This window comes from Carettochelys insculpta, chromosome 1, assembly GCF_033958435.1.
Source record: "Carettochelys insculpta isolate YL-2023 chromosome 1, ASM3395843v1, whole genome shotgun sequence".
NCBI lineage: Eukaryota > Metazoa > Chordata > Testudines > Carettochelyidae > Carettochelys > Carettochelys insculpta.
Window position 1 is genome coordinate 370,483,642 of NC_134137.1, and position 20,619 is coordinate 370,504,260.

The 20,619-nt window shown below is 43.4% G+C and overlaps 1 protein-coding gene across 13 annotated transcripts in view; it reads right to left on the reverse strand.

The window, feature by feature from the left end:
- Positions 1-2,666: 2,666 nt before the first annotated feature.
- Positions 2,667-20,619, reverse strand: part of GATA3 (GATA binding protein 3) — a 38,018-nt gene continuing 20,065 nt past the window's right edge. For 7 of the 13 annotated variants that reach the window (XM_075018100.1, XM_075018072.1, XM_075018118.1 and 4 more), the window contains exons 5-7: positions 19,566-19,711; positions 13,539-13,664; positions 2,667-5,882 (exon numbers count right to left, since the gene is read on the reverse strand). In XM_075018100.1, the coding sequence (XP_074874201.1) occupies positions 5,598-5,882; positions 13,539-13,664; positions 19,566-19,711 (557 nt within the window). In that variant the 3' untranslated portion in view covers positions 2,667-5,597. Of the gene's footprint in view, positions 5,883-13,538; positions 13,665-19,414; positions 19,495-19,565; positions 19,712-20,619 lie in introns of all 13 variants that reach the window. The other 6 variants (XM_075018128.1, XM_075018110.1, XM_075018151.1 and 3 more) reach the window with 4 other exon arrangements.

Below are 20,619 nucleotides of genomic sequence, written 5' to 3' on the forward strand. Positions count from 1 at the left end.
GCCAAGTGATTCCTCTAGGCCCAAACCATGACATTCAGATTTGGATTCCTGTCCCCACTTCCCTGTAATTCAGTGGTGGTTCAGAGCTAACGCTATGGTTCAGACCCATGCCTACTCACTATTGTTTCCTCAGAATAACTAAATATATTTTACAGCTTATCAAGAAATCTATAAATCTACCCCAGAGTGACTTCTACGGAAGTAAATTCATTCTTGATAGTTTCTGCCTGCAGGAAGAGATTAACTTTTTTAGCTGTACGTTTGCACTTTTCAAAGATTCCGACACCTTTTCTCCTTAAACCGCGTTGTTGTTGGTTTGGGGACAGAGGGCGGCGGTCAGTCCTTGTACTAAGGAGAAAAACATTCTCAAGGAGGAACTAAAAATAGCTGCAATACCACAGCATTTGCAGCTCTGAATATTTGTTTCTAGTGGCGTCTTAACTATTTGTAAGCAATGCTTAACTCTTAAACTAAGCGCTCACTTGATTGTCTGAAGTTGTAGCAAAGTGTAACTGAGAGCAGAATTTGACCTGGAGGTTCTGATTCTCAACTGACGTAAATTGGCATCAGTCTGTTGGCTGTGATGAGCTACGAAATCCATAGATTGCTTGTGATTCCCACCAGGTGATGATCTGGCACTTTGTGAAAGAACAAGTTATGGGTCCAACCAGGGTGAGAAGATGGCCACACTTCTAATGTAGGAATCATTAAGCAAGTAGTTTAATGGTAAAGAGTAGAGATGGCTGAACCTAACTAGGCTTTGTGATTCAGCTTGTATAACCTACAACTTCAGTTACTTAGCCCACCTAACACCAACATTGGTCTATCAAGCTCCTGTCAACAAGTTTTCTGTTGCTTCTGTCTTCCAGTTCACTTGCTGTTCCCCAGAAATCAGCAATTGCCTTGATCTAACAGTCCCTCCCTTTGCTTAAGTGGGAAGGCCTTTCATTTTGGATGGCCCTCCAGTTCTACAAATAACACACACCCTCCGGTATCAAAAAAGGAAAGAGTTCACAGACAATTGGTTTGTTCTCTACCCCTCCCTGATTAATCTCCAGAACAGGTCCTTCATGAGCTCTGAAAGCGTACAGCGTCTTGTGGGAAAAAATATTGTCTCATCATGTATCACAAGCATACACAAAAATGTTTGCAAACTTGGCTTTGCAATTTTAAAATTGTTCTTTTATCACAAATATGCACTTACGTATATATGGACTGATCCAACATCACTAAAATCAACAAGAGTTTTGCCGTTTTGCCTAGGATATGTTAATAAAGCACGTACTGTTAAAGGTGATGTGATCACCATTCACCATTAGTCAAAGCACTTTGGGCCAGGCCCTATGTAAAGCAAAATTATTAATGTAGGCTTATACCCAGAAGTCATTACTCATGCAAAGCTGGTGAGTTTTGCCCTATTAAGGACTGAGAGATTTGAGCTTCTATAATACCTTCTATGGTGTTTCCTATGCAACATGTTTTTACTTACAAATCAGAAGCTGGACAAAGAGGCTCTTTCTGTCTGATGCACACAAATGATTTCTCATGGATCTGGTGTAGCTGGTATGTTACTTCAGAAATGAAGCAAGGCACATCTAACATCCAGAAGGGACAGGCTTTACATAGCGATATTGGAGCCATAGGTTAGTCGGCAAGTCTTGGCCTGCTTTCATTCATTAAACTAGCTTTGGTGTTGTGCTCTTATTTGTACTATAGAGAAGGAAACCTAAGGGTATGTCTTCACAATCGAGAAGGCTGATGCTGCCACGATCGATTTTCTGGACTTTGATTTAGTGCATCTGATTGGGACACACTAAATCAAACTCACAGGGTGGCCTTATTGGTGCTGGTACTCCTGCGTCATGCTAGGAATAAGGCCCTCCCGCAGAAGAGATGGAGCAGAAACTTGAATGAAGGTTCGGGGACTCCAGCAATGTAATCAGCATAACTGGAGTTACGTACCTTAATTCAACCTTCCCCTTTAGCGTAGGCCTAGCCTAAGATGGATCAATTCTAGACTATATACTCTAGAAAACAGAATGTCTCATTAACATGCAGCATAAAGCCAATGGGTGAACAATGGAAACAACAGCAAAGTTCCTAATGACCTCCATGAGTCAGGTTTTTACCCACTATTTATACCCAATGTATTTAAATTGATATGTGTAATGCTAAAACAGCCCATCTTTCAAGCCTTGACTTCAGGTGGAGAACCAAGCAAAGAGCGCTTGTGCCATCAGACCTTAAATGTTCAAGAAAGAATTGCATCCAATGTTTTAGTACAGTTACACATGTTTTTGCCTGTTCCTCATGGCAGACTTTTGGTTGTAAAGTCTGAGCCAGACTTTCATTAAAGACAGTGGAAAGACACCGCCTGGGTAGGAATTAGTGAGTTTCTTAAAACCATGTTCTGATCTTATTTATACCCGTGTCAGTCAGATCAAAATCAAAGTGTTAGTCTTCACCTCCAATCTGTTGATGAGTCAAAAGAAGGAAAGTCTGGAGTGGTATGAATTATTTTTAAAAGCAACAAAATTTCAAGCTTACTAGCACCAAAGATGATGGCTTCCTTTGATTAGTCAGACAAATTGAGATTAGCTTTATCATTAGCAGATGATTAATTAGGAGCCAGTGAGATCTCTAGTCACATCACAGTAATCCTCCACTCCATTTTATTTCAACATTTAGCCTTTATGTTTAAAATATTCATTGAGAAAGCAGAAGGTGATTAACATAGATTAGTTTTGAGTTTATGTTTACACATCTTTATCAACAGTGTAAAAAGGAACTAGACAGTGTTACAAAATGCTTAGGCTGTGTGCCATATACATCCCATTAATTCCTCAACTGTGACGTAGACTTATTTCGGCGATGGTTATTTGGAAGCAGGGAAAGGGAGAAGAAAAAACAAAGACCAAACAACAGATTCTTTGGCCCACTTTATTTTCAGCCTGAAAGTCACCAACAGGAGCCATGGGCCCGATCCTGCAACTTTTTGTTCTCAGGAGAAATTCCTACTCTGGTGAGTAAGCGCACTCATGTTAATAAACCTGCACCTTTTGTCAGGGGTCTTCTATAGTTATGTATCTAGTGGATTAAGTGCATGAAATGTTACAAGATTAGACTGGTGTTTTATAGCCACTCTGCGCTGGAGTAAACAGTTACACATAATTCAGATCAGCACGCCCAACAGATTTAATTCTGAGCTCGTGTAAATTGGTCTAAGTCTTATTCTAATGTCAGATCACTGTAACTGAGAGCAGAGTTTGGCTCAAAGGAACTAACTGAAGGAGTAAGCTTTACTCACATAAGTAGTTGCAAGATGGGACCTCCACTTTGTATTCAAAAGCAATTCAGCAGTCTTATTAGCCTGATATGTTGCCACCCTCTGAGCATAACCATGAACTTGGTCACCTTAGTTGAGAGTTGAATATTATTTTTCTTTAATTACAATTACAAGGTCTACGAGCCTGCCACAGCGCTGCCAACCCTTGTGATTGTATCAGAAGTCACATAATGTCCAGAGCTTTTCTTAAGGCCCCACTTCCTGGGGTCATGTGACTAAGCAAGAATTTCAGCTTTTTTTAAAGTCTCTAGTCCTCATGGCTATGGAAAACTGCTAGAAAAAAGTGAACTGTAAGGAATCAAATACCAGAAAGCAAGTTCACAGTCACCACATTTATTTATTTACTTTAAATTGCCGTATTTAGAAGTTAATCTCCTGAATTTTGGAGGCCAGGCTCATGATTTTTGATATTTAGGGGTTGGCAATATAGGTCATCCTCATCCTTTGTATGCTGTTGGCTTTCTAATTCTAGAACAAACTCCATCCCCTGTGCTGAGGCTTAGCAGGAACACAGCCACTGCCCACATAGTGCTCATTTGAGGATCTGTACTTCAGACTGTAAAAATGTGTCACTGCCTAAAGATGTAGTTTAGGGCAGCGGGCACAAGCACAGACCAGGGGGGAAGCTTATCACCATTGAGGATTCTTTCCAAAAGTCTTGCGGCCTTTTTCTTTAATATATGGAGATATACCTGTCTCATAGAAATGGAAGAGACCTTCAGAGGTCATTGAGTTCAGTCCCCTGCCCTGCTGGCAGGGTTTACTGCTGTCCCTAGCAGAATTTTTTTAACCTATTTGCTGGAGACCCCTAAACGGCTCCTTCAAGGATTAACCTTACAATGTGGAGTTTAGCAAGCCAATGCTTAGGCCACTGAGCCAACCCTCCCCGCAATGGTGACAACAGAGTGAGGTACTTTGCTGATAGCAATCACTTTGCAAACCTCCCCACTAAATGCCAAACAGCACATTAGTTATCAGAGCTCACACCAGGGCTTGCACCTCCAGTCTCAACAGCCTGAGCTTTGAGATCATGAAGGGAAAGAAGGATTCTCCTAGCCGGGAACGAGAGTAGCTACTATGCTTTGCAAAGCCAGGGCTCTGGAACAGACACTGAACAGTGGGTCACTCTAACATGCACTTCATTTATTTGATTTTATTTTTAAACCACCGCAAACATTGCACTGGCCGTCCAAAAAAAAAAAAAAAGGAGCTCAAAAAAAAAAAGATACAGATTGCCCATACCCATGAAAGCTATTTAATAAATATCCAAACAAAAATTAAAAGAATCCCCCTCTACACAGCGCCAAGCACAAAACACCTGTAAGTCAACAGAATTTAATCTAGTTTATTCTCCAAAAAAAAAAGAGGGAAAAATATGAAAACAAAACCAAAATAAAATAGGTCTTAACACTAGCAGTAAATAAATTTGTACAACCATTCAGTCCGTATAATAGGATGAAATAAATCTACATCTTTCTTAATTTGGTGCTTTGAAATATACATACAAACAACAATTACAGGAACTTGTTCACAATGTATATAGGCCTGAAGAATGGCTCTCTGAAAACCCTCACTGGCAATAGCCGTATGTTAACACTGATTGCCCCCAAACCATTATTACTTCCCATGTAAAAGGCCTGGTGCCTTGAATGAATGATCTGCCTACAGCTTTTAGTTAGTTAGTTAGTTAATGCATTAAACAACTTCAGCCAGCCAGAGAGAGAGCAAGAGAGAAGACACGACTGGCAGTTTGTCCATTCGTTCATTAGACCTGCCTCTTCTCGGTCAACAATATTTTTTTCTCTTCCCCATCCGCCTTTCAAATTTTTTTCCTCTGAGTCCTTCATGCCTGTCTTTACAGCTTCCCCAGAATCAATAAAGTCTTCCTCAAATGTACAGTATTCCTTACAATATAAGTTATATGCAATGTTCAGGTTTGTTTGTTTTTTTTCACAGCACTAGAGACCCTGTTCAATAGGGAATATGAGTCTGAATGGCTTATTCACAGATGGAGTCCAGATTCAGAGGCTGAGAATACAGACGCCACAGTGAGTTCCTTGAAAAAGTGTCAAACGTCACTTCTTTTTCTTTTTCTTTTTCTTTTTTCTTCTATGCCTTCAAATAGCTTTTTTTAAATTTTTTTCCATTGGTTTTGGGCTTCCAACTGATAACCGCATGCCTGCAAAAATGCAAGTATATAAAGGAACTCTCATTTTGAGACCGTAAGCATTCAGCAGCGGGGAGGCTGTCTCTAACCCATGGCAGTGACCATGCTGGAAGGATGATGAGGTCCGAAAGAGAGGCTGGAAGGTGGGTGCATTGGTGTTGGAGTAGTCAGCATGTGGCTGGAATGACTAAAAGGTGAAATGTGGCTGATGGAGGACATGTGTCTGGAGAGGGCGGCCGGGTTAAAGGAGCTGCTCTTGGGGAAATCTTCCAGGCTGTCATGGACCTTTTTGCACTTTTTGGACTTGCTAGACATTTTTCGGTTTCGGGTCTGAATTCCTTCTTTCTTCATAGTCAGAGGTCTGTTAATCTAAACAAAAATCAATTATTTTACTTTTTTTTTTTTTGCTGCCATCCCTCCTCCCACATAACACTGTGGGGCTCATCACTGACACCTGATCAAGACCTTGAAAGAGACCCAAAAAATTCCAGACGCGAACGAGTCTTTTAGAGACATGTGAAAAAAAAATACCTGGTAGTGTTTCATGGTTGCCAAGACTAATTTATGTAACTTCCAGTGACCAAAAGGTTTAGGTTACCATGTTCCAGGACAATAGGTAACCGGAGTGTGTTTGCAAAGCAAGCTAGTATCAGCTCATCTATCCCTTAAAGCCACTGCTATCTCAACCCTTGAGGCCTCTTGTTAAGGCAAATTTAAAATCATTAAAGCTGATACCCTGTGAAATAGTTAAATCTCAATCTTGATGACAAAAGAGCTAAGACACTTTTGTCATTATCACAGTAGTGGGAAAATACTGTAAAACATGAGCGGTTTTTTTTTTAAATAAATTTGCTTTGGGCATGCTTGTTCCTTTTAGTGTTCCTTTTCTGCAGACATTTGCTTGAGCTGAGTTTTACAGGCACACAGCAAATTTCCAATTACACACACAAATATTTGCAGGAAACCCAAACATTAAATTCTCATGTGTGATCATTTACACCAGAAAGTTATTCGCACATCCAATCAGAGAACGGAAACAATACCGTGTGACTTATCTAACCAACCACAGCAAAGCTCCAATAGGAAATGCTGATTAACTCTCTCAGGATGAAACCCATCTCTGTTCAGAGGGCCAGCATCAGCCACACTTAAGGGCCAAAGGGCTTAGCTGGGACCTAAAAGATGCAAAGGACTTTTGCTAACGTTGCTTCACCGGGATGAATTTCACCTGCAGAAAACTATGCTCCATACACAGAGCTCAACAAATTCCCCCAAATATTAAGCAGCTAATCTTGAATATGACTATTCAAAATATATATGAGGGAATCACAGAAGGCTGGTGGATACTGTATAAGTGGGAAAAGAGGCTAAATACATCTGATCAATCATCCATTGTAAATTATCCTCATACCTCTAGGAAACAATGATAAATAAAGGTGGAGAAACATCATCCCTGCACCACTGCAGCCCTTATTTACTCTCGTTTGTTGGCTATTGCCTGGTACTCTCCACCATAGCAAGTGAGTTATCAATTAACGTAGTATCCCAGTCAGCGAGGGCTAGTATTCTCTCCATGCACAAAAAGAGGCTCAAATCAGACAGAAAGCCTAGAGCAAAGCCACAAACAAGACCCAGATTCCAGTCTTCCAGTCTAGCTCCTGCAACTACAAAGCCGGCTTGTATCTCAATTTCCTTTTGTAACTCAGAGGATAGGAACCTATGAGAGATGAATAGTAACAGAGAGGAAGCCGTGCTAGTCTATACACCATCAAAACAAAAAGCAGTCAAGTAGCACTTTAAAGACTAGCAAAATAGTTTATTGGGTGAGCTTTCGTGGGACAGACCCACTGCTTCAGACCACAGCCAGACCAGAACAGACTCAATATTTAAGGCACAGAGAACCAAAAACAGTAAGCAAGGAGGACAAATCAGAAAAAGATAATCAAGGTGAGACCTTGATTATCTTTTTCTGATTTGTCCTCCTTGCTTACTGTTTTTGGTTCTCTGTGCCATAAATATTGAGTCTGTTCTGGTCTGGCTGTGGTCTGAAGCAGTGGGTCTGTCCCACGAAAGCTCACCCAATAAACTATTTTGCTAGTCTTTAAAGTGCTACTTGACTGCTTTTTGTTTTTATGAGAGATGAAGCTTTGCTTCTTTGGAACGCTGGCTCAAATCCTGCCCACGTCAGTAGTAATCAAAAGTTGCTCTCAGCTGAGTCAATGGCCTGTTTTAAATGAGTCAATGGTATCACCCCAATTCCTACAGGAGAAGAATGTCCATTAGATTGCTAATGAGGCAGCCAACTGTAAACAAAGAGGCCTGGGACTGAATGAGCAGAGAACATTAGCTGCCCTGAGGACAGGCAGGTTTGAAGGGTACTGGGGACAGTATGCACTGACCAAGCCATCCATGTTCTGTAGATGCACAGACCATCAAAGCCAGGGCAGTCAATTCTGCACCTTCCACCAACTGTGGAGAGACCAGAACACATGGCTCCATTTGTCCCAGAAGGACTGAGTGCTCCTGGGATCCATGCAGCAAGACAACAGGCAATATGTGCCATGTGCAAGTGCTAGAAACATGCGATAGGTGACCTGGCAGGAGACCAGAGGCTGAATTTAGGTGGAATCACAATGGCAGGATAGAAAGAGATTTTTATTTTCCAGTGATTTTAAAGTGTCATTGCAGCGTAATTCAAAGGTCATCCTAGGAACAGAACCCATGGATCTTTCTGTTGCCACAGCTCAATAAACATGAGGCTCCATAGATTAAGATGAGGCTCCCTTTTCAACAACATCCCTGCAATAAAAATGGTGAATGCATGCTCAGTGTGAGATTATTTAGAGCAGACTACTAACTGCATAAGCCAAGTGCATGCATAAGAAAATCATTCATTTCAGAGAGATTCCACCAATTATGGGCAGTCCTGCAAGGAAATATGTTCTCTGCTTTATTGCATGCCATATACAGGCTGTTCTATTCTTGGGACACGCCGCTCTGCTGCCCTAATGCTTCTGGCTGTTGCAAACCAAGGGTCAGAATTTGCACCAGGGGAAGACAATGGCACCTCACACATTCAAAGGGGTGCATGCTAGACCTCCATGAGCTGATTCTGTGACATGGTGCTGAGCAGTCTCCACTCCCTTCTCAAGTCAGTCAGCCCTGATCCTGCTTCTAGGGAATATTGCCTTTGAGCTCAATGCAGCAAGATCAGCCCCGAAAGCTCCAAATTCAACACATCACCTAGATGGGATAGTCAGATAGTCCCTTCCAGCCCTTGGATTCTGCGATTCTGTGACCCATGCTTGCTGCTAATGAGGGCACAAAGTGAGGGCAGCCAGCTTCAGTCCTGTTATTGAGCATGCTCAATCCGTGTGAGCATGCTTAGTACAAGCAAGCAGCAAATCTGCAGGGCGGGGGTGCATGCAACGCCCCTCCCAGCAGGCTCCCCCCCACCCAAGCATTGCCTCCAGATAGCCTTGCATATTATATTCTATCCGGCTCAGATACAAGGCAGTGAGCTTTTTGCCATTGACCTCCACGCTGCTCTGTGTCTGCGGCAGATTTCATCATTATAATGTTCAGTTAACCTCCAGGAGTCCCTGTACCTGAGAAAGCACTTGAGGATCCTAGAAGGCCGCCTATACTTGGGAAATATTAGTAATTGTTAATATGACCATTAATGGAGCCTATTAAAGTCAATTGGACATTTGCAAGGGACTTCAATAAAAGCAGGAATGAGCCCCAGGACTGTTGTTACTAATATCCTCCAGGCAATTGGATTTGCTTTACCTGCAGGAACCCACGGAACACTAGAAATGAATCAGCATAACCAGAAGGGTCAGGGAATAGTGGCAATATTACTCCCTTGCTTTGTTAGCCAGCACCAGGGTTCCCTGTAAGCTGAGCGCTTTGGCAGCTGCCCAGGAAAGATTCAGGTGCTGATTAGCAGAGCACCCGCAGCCTGCCAGAGTGAGAGGCATGGGTTTCTATTGGTGGTGCACATGCTGTGGTGCACATAACAAAATTTATTCCACCCGTGAATGGAAAAAGTTGGAAGGAACCCTGGCCAGTACCCAGCCCTGGAATTGGTCTCCCTGGGAGTTTGCCCAACAGATCAATTGGAGGAGAACAAACATAACCACTTAAAGATCAGAGTAGAACTCAAAAATAAAAACAACAACATGCAAGAACAATAAAAGATGGATTCCATATATTGGAGTCATTCAAGCGAAAAGATGCTGAATGCTTCTCAGGCAAGACTGCGAGCTTTAAATTCCTATTGATCACCACAGCTTACTGGAGACTCTTGGCCCCTGTTAAGATTGGACTGATCTGCTGAGGCCCTGAGATGTATGGGCTTCTGTCCCCCTGCTCACTAGAAACCAGTGTTGGGTTGAAACTCCACAGACTCATATCCTCAGCCTGGGTAAGCTGTGTCCCATCAACTTCACTGATGTCCGTCTACAGTGCCGGCAGATCTCTGTGCTCTCTTGCAAATATATTAGCCTCTAGAGGAAGCCTGTCCAGCTGCCCCCTCCCTAGCAGTGCACTGACTGAAGGATTAGTCTGGTGCTGTTCACAAGACAGGGAACACAGTCTTATTGATCCAGCCTCCCAGAAAGAGAGCAAAGGAGGTAGCCTCAGCCTGAAACAACTCAACAAAACTCCCCAGGCTTTACAGCCCACCATGGAATTACTCGCCACCCAAGGTGCTGCTTTCCCCATCTCTCCCTCCCCACATTCCCGCATCTCTGCTTTCACCGGCTGCCTTCTCCCACCTACTTTCCCTCTGGTTTGGATTATTTGCTGGTATTCTCTTATTTCCCTCACCTCCACCACATGCTATGGCCTTTGCAATCAGAGGCTCTAATAGTATCTGGACAGGAGGAAGGTGCTGATAAATAAAACCTGGATCATCTATCCTGCAGTGAGAGATCTTTAGGTCTGGAGGTGGCATTTACAAGTGAAAAACAGGGCTGGGAGCTGCTACCTCCCCTTTTGCATCTGAGCTAAAGACAGAGCTGCAGCTGGACATTCCCCAGTGGGAAAGAGGATCTTATTTGTTAAGGAACAGATGTTGAAGATCCTGCTGATTAGTATCCTACTCCACTAGTGGTCCCATTTAAGCCACTCAGAGCACAGTGCCACTTGTCTTGGTATCAGAATCTGGCCTGTGTCAAGCAGGTGCTGCCTAAGCTGCTGGTGTCACAGATGTTTTAACAGAACGGGAGAGTGATTCTAATCTGCTCAGCCTAAGCGCTGTGCTCGGTGTCATGATTTTCACAACTGGAGCTGAAGATCAAGTCACACTGGAAGGGCATAATGAGTGGGGTTCCCCAGGGATCAGTTCTGGGTCCATTTAGATTTAGATTGTAGCATAGAGAGGATGCTTATAAAGTCTGTGGATGATACTAAGGTGGGAGGGGTTGCAAACACTTTGGCCTAAAACTGAAAATGATCTGGACAAACTGGAGAAATGGTCTGAGATAAGCAGGATGAAATTCAACAAGGCCAAATGCAAAATACTCCACGTAGGAAGGCGCAATCAGTTGCACGCCTACAAAATGGCAAATGATTCTCTTGGAAGGAGTGCTGCAGAAAGGGATCTAGGGATCATTGTAGACCACAAGCTAAATATGAGTTAAAAGTGTGACACTGTTACAAAAGAAAGCAAACCTCATTCTGGAACGTATTAACAGGAATTTTGTGAGCCAAACACAAGAAGTCATTCTTCTACTCTACACTGATGATTAGGCCTCTGCTGGAGTATTGTGCCCAAGTCTGGGCACCTCATTTCAGGAAAGATGTGAACAAATTGAAGAAGTCCAGAAAAGAGCAACAAAACTGAATAAAGATCTAGAAAACATGACCTATGTAGGAAGATTGAAAGAATCAGGTTTGCTTCGTCTGAAAAGGAGAAGACTGAGGCTGTGTCTACACTTGCATTCCTCTTTCGAAAGAAGCATGCAAATGAGGGAAATCAGAAATGCAAATCAGTTTCACATTTACATATCTGATTCCTCATTTGCATGTTCTTTCAAAAGAGCTTCTTTCGGAAGAAAAAAAGCAGTGTAGACACAGCTCTTTCGAAACTAAACCCCATCAGTAAATTTTGTTTCAGAAAGAAGGGTTGTTTTGAAGATGGGGTTTATTTTTGAAAGAGCTGTGTCTACACTGCTTTTTTCATTTTGAAAGAAGAAAAAGCAAATGAGACATCAGATATGTAAATCTGCACCTCATTTGCATTTTCAATTTCCCTCATTTGCATGCCTCTTTCGAAAGAGGAATGCAAGTGTAGACACAGCCTGAGGGGGGCATGACCTCTGATGGTTGGACAAGAAGCAATGGGCTTAAACTGCAGGAAGAAAGGTTTACGTTGGACATTAGGACACACTTCCTAACTGTCAGAGTGGTTAAACATTGGAATAAAGTGCCTAGAGAGGTTGAGGAATCTCCATCACTGGAGATTTTAAGGAGCAGATTAGACAAACACGTGTCAGGGATGATCTAGCTGGTGCTTGGCCCTGCCATGAGTACAAGGGCCTGGACTTGATGACCTTTCAAGGTTACTTCCAGTTCTATGATTCTGTGATTCCCCAAAATTTGGAAGTGGGGAGGATTGGAATGGTCCACAGCTGTTCACAACACTGTGGATACATAGTCTTGAAAAGTGACTAAGTGGATGAACCTGCAAAAGCCAGTAAAGTTTGGATCGGCATCCATGGGTTCACATACATCTGTCTAAACTGGAAACCTTCTGGTCCCTCGTGGACTGGAAATGCCATGGGGCACTTCGGTACTTTCATTCCAGCTGCCTGGAGCCAGCTGCCTTGGGAGGCAGCGAGCACTTTTTCAGTGGTTTCAGGAGGAAGAGAGGGGTGCTCTTCATTCACTCCCTGGGATCAAAGGAGTGTAGAGAGGTGTGAAAATAAACACTAATAGAGAAAGCTGACCCAACTGGATTCCACGTTCAATAGGGGCACACAGCTAGGCTTGGGCAATGATATATGTCATTTTGCCTCAGAATTGTTTTTCTCATCCCTAGAGACAAAACAGCTTGACTATTAAAAGAAATGATGGGCCTCAACTACACTGGTATCTGCCCAGTACTGTGCTCTAAATGTGGCTGCCTCAGTACTTCTAAACAAAACAACCACACAAAATGTCATAACAGAGCCCAGCAATTGGAAGTCTTCGCCTCCTTCTGACCTGATTATTATTCTAATGCTATGTATGAAATGAATGTAATAATGTGACCCTGAAGGCTCCTTTTTTATTAATTATGAATAAATAATCTTTACTAATTTATTAATAGCATTACTATTAGGATGTGGCATAACTCTGTTCAGGTCCCTTTAGCTCTTTTCTCAAGACATGTCCCTCATTTTGGTAAGCTGGCTTTGCAGGAAGCTATTAGCTTAAATCTACCAGACATTTCATCTCCCCTTCCCTTATACAAGCACAGCTTGAAAATTCCCGGCACGGGGGGTAGCAGACTCTTTATCCCACCAACTAAATCACATCTGCTTAATTTTAGCAATTGCATGCGTCATCTGGGGTAAATATAGCTGTCTTTTTGGTTGGGGGTGGGAAGCAGGCAGAAAGAATTATGGAGACAGATCTAAATTATGACGGGTGTGTTACTGGAGGGTTTTTTTTTTTCAGAATTCATATTTTCTCAGGGAACTGGACCTAGCATCCAAAGCATATCAGTTTTTAATATGGTACATTGCCTGCTCCTGCATGCAGAGTCCAACACGAAGTAGACAATATCCCTTTCTGTTGATACACTCCCCAGTCTCGGCTAGCACACAGCAAAGGTAAACCATTACTGCTATGCAGCCCTGTCATACATCACTTTAAACCAGGTACCATTAAATTATTAAGGAGGGCAACAGGGACCACAGCCGCAGTCCAGCTAATGGCAGACCTCTCAAAATTGGGGCCCTTTAAGCCCAGGAGAATGTTTAATGCACACAACTCAAAGAGAAGCTTCCGTCCCAGAGTTCCAGTTACACTTACATTGTGCAGCTTGTAATAGAGCCCACAGGCGTTACAGACGGGATCACCATTGGCATTTCTCCTCCACAGCGTGGTGGTGGTGGTCTGACAATTTGCACAGGACGTGCCCGCTCGTCTCGCAGCCGACTGAGGGAGAGGGGAGAAACAAAGTGACTGGATTAAAAATATTCAATCAGCAAAACCACTGAGCCAGCAAACAGCCACTGGACAAAACGGGCGCAGGCTGCTAAATGACTCGTGAGAACAAATAGTAATTCTGGAAATCCCCAAGGCGCATTCATCCCAAATTATCTAGGAATGGCACTGGGGGCCTACGGTAAGTGCCAAATCACCAGAAGAAATCATACAAAATAGCTGCTCCAGCAGATCATGTTTCAGAGGGGAAAACATCACTTACACGCCTTCACAGTTTTCCACCTTAAAACTTCCGAATGCCCCTGGGTCTAATTCTGCATTTTGGGCCCAAACTAACTACACGGAAGTCAACTGAAAGCCTCAGTTGGCACTGGATCAGGCCATAAAGCATATTCAAAATTTGGAGGGTCAGGGGGTTTTGAATGTTCCAAGAATGCAGAATCAGACCCCAAAGTCCTGTAAATTTTACTCACTCTGAAGCAAACAGAGCAACTGCATGGGACCCATCTTGAAACTAATATTTTAGCTAAGGGTAGCAGCAGCTGCCTTAACAATCATGTAATTTTAAGCCAAACCTTTGAGTTTATCTGAGTGTTTATAGATCTGAAATAATGTTTTACAGTTTAAGAAAAGTAACGAAAAGAATGGTTGTAATGACCTGTAAAACACAAGTCTATCAGGACCACTGGGAACGTGCTCCCTGTTTTATATGTATGTCATTATGAATGAGTACAACTTTTACAATTTCACTCCACTCCGTCCTTCTGGGGTGGACAAACTGACATCCTTACACTTTGTCATGTGTTAAGCCTTCAAATTAGACCTTTACAGCCAATGTCCTGTATACCCCTCATGAACATTAACTAGTTATTTGGCTCTGATTCCACACCTGTTCATTTACTTTAATGGGACTAGTCACGAACTTAAAGTTTAGAGTGAGTTTACCTGCTTTTCTCAATGTATGCGCTGCTCAGCACCTTCAGGGTCTGAGTTTTAATTCTCTTCTTTGTGCCACTAATCTAACCATTTACGCAACTACCCACACCAGCTGCATACTGCAGCATGTACAACATTCAAAATCCATTGTGTCTTTAGATGCTGCTCCACAAATCTAACACACAAACTTGGACGTTGGGGTAGTGTTCACTTTAATTGTGAACATCCTGGTCTTTGGTAGGTCATGTTACAATTTGAATAATGATTAAATACAGTGTGGGGAATCGAAGCAGGGGGCTATTTTATTGGGTGTTGCACATCCTTTGTTTATTGATTGGTTCAGATTTTCATTATTTGGACAAAAAGAAGGGCAAAATATAAAGTAAACAGATACACACAGAATAGCCTCCTTAAAATACACACCAGGTTCTAATAATATAAAGAAGCTGCCACCCTCTGGGTCAATGGGACTTTAGGACATATAAGGGGTGTAAGGATCAGGTCCTAGTTGTGTAAACCGAGTAGGCAAGATGTGCAGCAGTTTGTCTGTAGTTCGAGCCATTGAATTTGGTGTTAACTGTTAGTCTGCATGTGACAGGCTATAACTGGAAAAACATTGTGCATGAAATCCTGCTTCCACTGACTTCAACAGGTCCCGAACCTAGACTTTACTCAGTGGAAACTCCCACAAAGTAGAGAATCAAATTGTAAAGACCTGATCCCAAGCACCAAAAAATTTCCAATTGGCTTCAATAAGCTGTGCATTAAACCCTAAATGTTCTAATAGTAACATGCAAACACGATATTTTCTGCTTAGTTGAAAAAAGAGAGAGAGAGAGAAGCCAAGATAGGACACAAAAACAAAAAGCAGTTAATGCTCATGTTAAAGAAAAGGGTAATTTTGTTACGGAAAAGTAGAATTAATTAAGAGGTCTAACTGTCACACTGTTAACCGAGGGAGCCCAGGCAGAGCAGTAGTATGTTACGCAACATGTGAAGTAAACAATAAATTGTAGTCTAGGATTATTTTCTAAATCTGGCAATTCTTTCTTGCCCATCCTAGAGGATTTTTTCAGCACTAGAAATTGCAAAGAAGTTCAGTGTTAATGCTCCATATTTTTCAAAAATTATGACAACCCCTAACCCTACCTGCGTGCTCTGAAATTAGTATATTCAGACTTACAAAAATATGAACTGCAGACACAAGGCAAAGGGAAAAGTGTATGTGAGAGGTTGATTTCTGAGCCTGTGGCCTTTCTCAGGCAAATCTATGGCTGTGATTCTGCAGACACTCAGGCCCACACAAAACTTCAAGCATCTGAAGCATCTCACTGAATTCCATTACAATTAAACAAGTGTGTCAGGATTTGTAGCATCAGAGTCTAAAACTGACTTGGGGACCAATTCTTCCATTTCCTTATTTCTCATTCACTCCAGTGGCCACTGCAAGAGTGGAGCAGCAGCAGCAGGCTCAAGGGTTTCAGGGGGAGGTTCGTCCTCGTCGGGCCTGAAGGATTGGGCCTCTGGGGATTTCTAAAACAAGTGATATTTGACTCAGCCCACACAGGAGGAAATGTCTCCCTTGGAGACATTTTGCGGTTTTGTGCCCTATGCCACGGATGTTCACACTCAGTAATTCCACAAGACAAAAAGTCTTCATGATCAATGTAACTTAAAGGCCAAAAAAAAAAAGAGAGAGAGAATTATTCTTGCACAATTATCAAGCTCTGGAAAGAAACCCTGAAAAACCCAAAGCTAATGGGCCTACTGAGGTCAATGACAAAATTCCCAGTGATTTCAAGGGAAACAAGCAAGCTCCAAATTAGTTGTGTGTATTACAACCGCAGTATGGGATTACCATTCACTGCCCAGTAAATACAAATCCTTACTAGCAGAATGCACAACTCCAATACTGTGTACTTAGAGAACATCTCTTTGGGGAGGATCTCAAAGCACTTTTCCAGTTTCCCAGCTGCTCTGTGACACTTAGCAGATCTGTATTTAGATATGGACCACAAGGGTGATCCAACTCTCATAAATGATGTCTGCAGTCATTTTAGTGAGAGGTAGAGCCTAAAGGCCAGATCAAAAGCTAGGGATGTCCTTTCATCGACTTCAATGGGTGGCAGAGCAGAACCTCTAAACCAAGCCCACGGTCATGCAGGAAATTTGCAGGAGAGAGAGAAATACATCCTAGATCTTGTGCCTTAACCACATGCCAAGCCTGTCTCCCTCACTCTCCATTTGAAAGTTAGAACAGATCAAGACGAGCCACAGACCTCTCTTTTTTTGATACATGAAAGAAATGCAAATTTAAGTCATAGCTCTGTTGACATCTGCCTTCTTGGGGAAGTTTGGCAAAAGCCATGTGATATCAAATGGAGGCAGAACACTTACTTTGCTAACAAAACAAAACAGCACTAACAAACTAACTAACTAACTAACTAACAATGTAGCACTAACAAAATGATTTATTCGGTGATGAGCTTTTGTGGGACTGACCCACTTCTTCAGATCTATCAAGTTTGTGTAGAAAAGGGAAAGGCACGTATCTAGAAATCTAGCATTTATTTGTCACCAGTTAAGTGCAGACCATGCAAGGACTTTGGGTCAGCGGGGGAGGATACTTCACTTTAAGGGCACAATGATAGTAGACATAATTTTTATGGTAAGTGCAGGTTTGAGGTGATTCAGAGCATTCTTTGATGATGCAGATGCGCTTGCTTTGAAAGAACACCTTGCAGCTGTCTGGTGTTTTGGTTTCTCCTTCGAATACATTCAGACTCCATAGCACTTGGATTAGAAAAGCAGAGCTGCTGTGTAGAAGTTATCTCCAGGGCTCAGCTACCCAGCAGCTTTTTCCTAGGACGTTAGCTTAGCACATGAAGTAAGGAAGAAAAAAATGTAATAAAGACTGAAAATGAGTGTGTGTAAGACAGGGGACTGCGAGGGGCAGGAGCATGGAAGCAGGACATTCACAAAATCAAAATCCTACAGGCTCTTCCCTCCCTAGAAAGTTGTCCTCTTCATACCAAAAATGAAAAAGATGAGATTCCATTAAGGAGGGCCAACATTTTCTCGTAAGCGAAAAGTTTGTTGTACATAATAGCACAGTATTGCCTGTACAGTGCAAGGTTTGAATGGGGGTGGGGGAATGTACCCAGGAACTGACACCTCCGTCTCAAAACCTACATGCTCAAAGATAATGACAGTGCGCCCTTGCAGGGTTATCTTTCCTTGGCCCATTTGGAATTTGATCCCAAAAATAGGTACAGTATTATTTGCATCGGTGAATAGTCCTATTCACTCCAATGGGACCAGCTGAGTCCTAGGAATAAAGTTAAGGTAGTGCTGTGGTATCTGTGGGGCTGGGGCTTTAGGAGCATGCATGCCCCTACTCATCTGAGTAACCCCACTGAAGTCAGTGGGACTATTCATTTAAACAAAATTACACACGCGTCCTGCAAAGAGCCGTTGGCTTTCTCGCTGTGCATAAAGTTAAGCACGAGCTGCAGGACTGAGGCCCAAGTGGGAGCAGGATCTAGCCTTTAAGGGAAGTTGTCTTATCCTGCCTGTTCATTGTGCCATTAAGGACCAAGGGGCAGGAATCACATTTTCCTCTGTGTTTTGAACAGCAGCCAGCCTACCGTCAGCATTTTTAATAATATTAATAACAAGACTAAATATTCTTGCTTCTAAACGGGCAGTCACTTCCCAGACAGGGAAGATCATTTGGTCTTGCATTCCACACCCCCACCACCACCCTCATCCCCACCCCCGTTGCTTGCATGATTATTTACTAAGTACATCAGCCAGTGCCTTCCAAACCTTTTGGGAAATTCACAAATAAATCACTGGGGATGTTAACCATAGCATGTGTATTACAGTTATAAGCCCATGACCACTGTTTAGTGTAATAAGGTGTTCATTTATGTACCCCTCTGGCAGGATTCGAGATACATGCATAACTTTACACACCCCATTCACTTCAATGGGATTACTCACAGATTCTGAGATCGTACTGTGCTGTCCTCTGCATCTTCGTTTACACCAGTGGGTGTAAAACTCCTACCCGACCGGAATGGTAGCATTTTACACCCACACTGCACTCATGCAAATGATTATACCAGGACAATGGTGAGGGAGCTCAAATTTCAGCCTGGGTGTAATTCTTTGCAGGATCAGGGCCTGAGTTATGGAGGGATGTGATGGATTCACCATGGCTAACCATTTTTAAATCGAGAGGGGCTCTTTATCTTTAAGCGAAGTTTCCAGGCCCATGTTAGACTATATGGTCACTCTGGTCCCTTCCGGCCTTAGACTCTGAATCTCTGATCTATCAGAGCCAATTACCAAGGCGATCAGTCATCCAATCAGCTGGAGTTGGCCCCGGTGGGTGACATGCTTCATCCTAAATATTCCAACACATAAACTTGGAAACTTTTTGGAGTTAACAAAGGGAGGGAAGGAAAGGATAAGCCTCTCCAGTCCTTTAAAACACACTGTCCCCGGAGCCCCTCTGGGGCGGAGGAGAAAGACACACAAATTTTCCCCATGCGGGTTTGCAAATTTAAAAAAAAAAAAAAAAAAAAGGTTTCAAAATCTCACTCTTCTAAAGTGAGGCCTTGTGCTCTGCCACTGTCCCGGCTCCCCACCCCACCCCCCCGAATTAGCCTCCTTAAACTTATCTCCTGCATAGAGAGAGCTCTTTAAAGGCATAAATATATTAAAAAAAAAAAGGTACGTAACTTGGCAGGCACAGGGTAATGTGGGGGATGGGCTGAGAGTCTCTCTCTAGCTCGTACTTTAAAACCCCTCTTCAGTACAGACTGACATGTCTGTGGGCTCGCCTGCCCGTCCCCTGCAGAACGCTGGCAATCCTGGGCTGAGGAAATCAAACACAGCAACGACAGAGAGTTAGTGCAGTCTGGCTCCGAGCTCCGCAAAGGGACTTACCAGCCTTCTCTTGGGCTTAATCAGGGGCCGGTTCTGCCCGTTCATTTTGTGATAGAGTCCACAGGCGTTACACAGATAATGGCCGGTGCCATCTCTCCTCCACAGAGGGGTTGAGGTAGCGCCACAGTTTACACACTCCCTGCCTTCTGGAAACAAGAGGGCACATGGTTCACTTATGGAAAGCAAAGGGTGGGGGGTGGGCAAGCGTGAAAGGTCGGATCTACCTCAGCCCTCCCCTCCCCCGTCCACCTCCCCCCCCTCCCCCGACCCCTCTGCAAAGCCCAGGTCGTGACCAGGTGCGTTCCTCATTTTCATACACACACTGTGTTGCTTTGGCAGCCACACACAACACGAGCCTGACGCTTAAGGGGCCTGATCCTACCCCACTGGCAAAGGCAGGATCAGCCCCTTGCTTGTTTCCTCAGCACTGCTGGAAATTGTCCACTCGCTTGCGCAGAGCTCATTGCCTTACACCATTACAGTTAGGAACAAACCTAAAGCCAGGCCTTATCCGGCCCAGCTGCCTAGCAGCAGCAGCAGCAGCGAGTTACCTGGGGAGGCTTCTCCCACTAGTGAAGACTACCAGCTGGCAGGATGGGGCTCTTCCGAGAGGTACGCACTGTATACATGTGATCAAACCATGGCCTATGCCTGAGTCACCTTCAGAGACCTGACTTAGGGAATGCCACTGAAGCCGATTCAAACTCCCTTGAATAAAGGCTCCCCAGAATTCCTCCCTCTCTCCATACATGTGCCAGTCAGTGAGGGCACCAGCCAGCTCGCATCAACTTGGCTTGACACCACCAATCGATCTTTCAAGTCGGGATAAGCTCCAGGCCCAGCCCTGGCGCTGCCTAGGAGTTCCTCGAGGGCTGTTTTCTTTGTAAGTCAGGCAGCAAGCAGCAGCCGTGGGCAGAGTGGGTCAGTCTGGGGACTTATTCAATTAACGGGACAGGAGTTCACTCCAGTGATGGAAAAGAAACTCAGACCCTGTGCATCACCCCTCCCTGCTTGGTCAGGCTCCTCTGGCTTTTAAGGAAGGCTTCCAACCCAG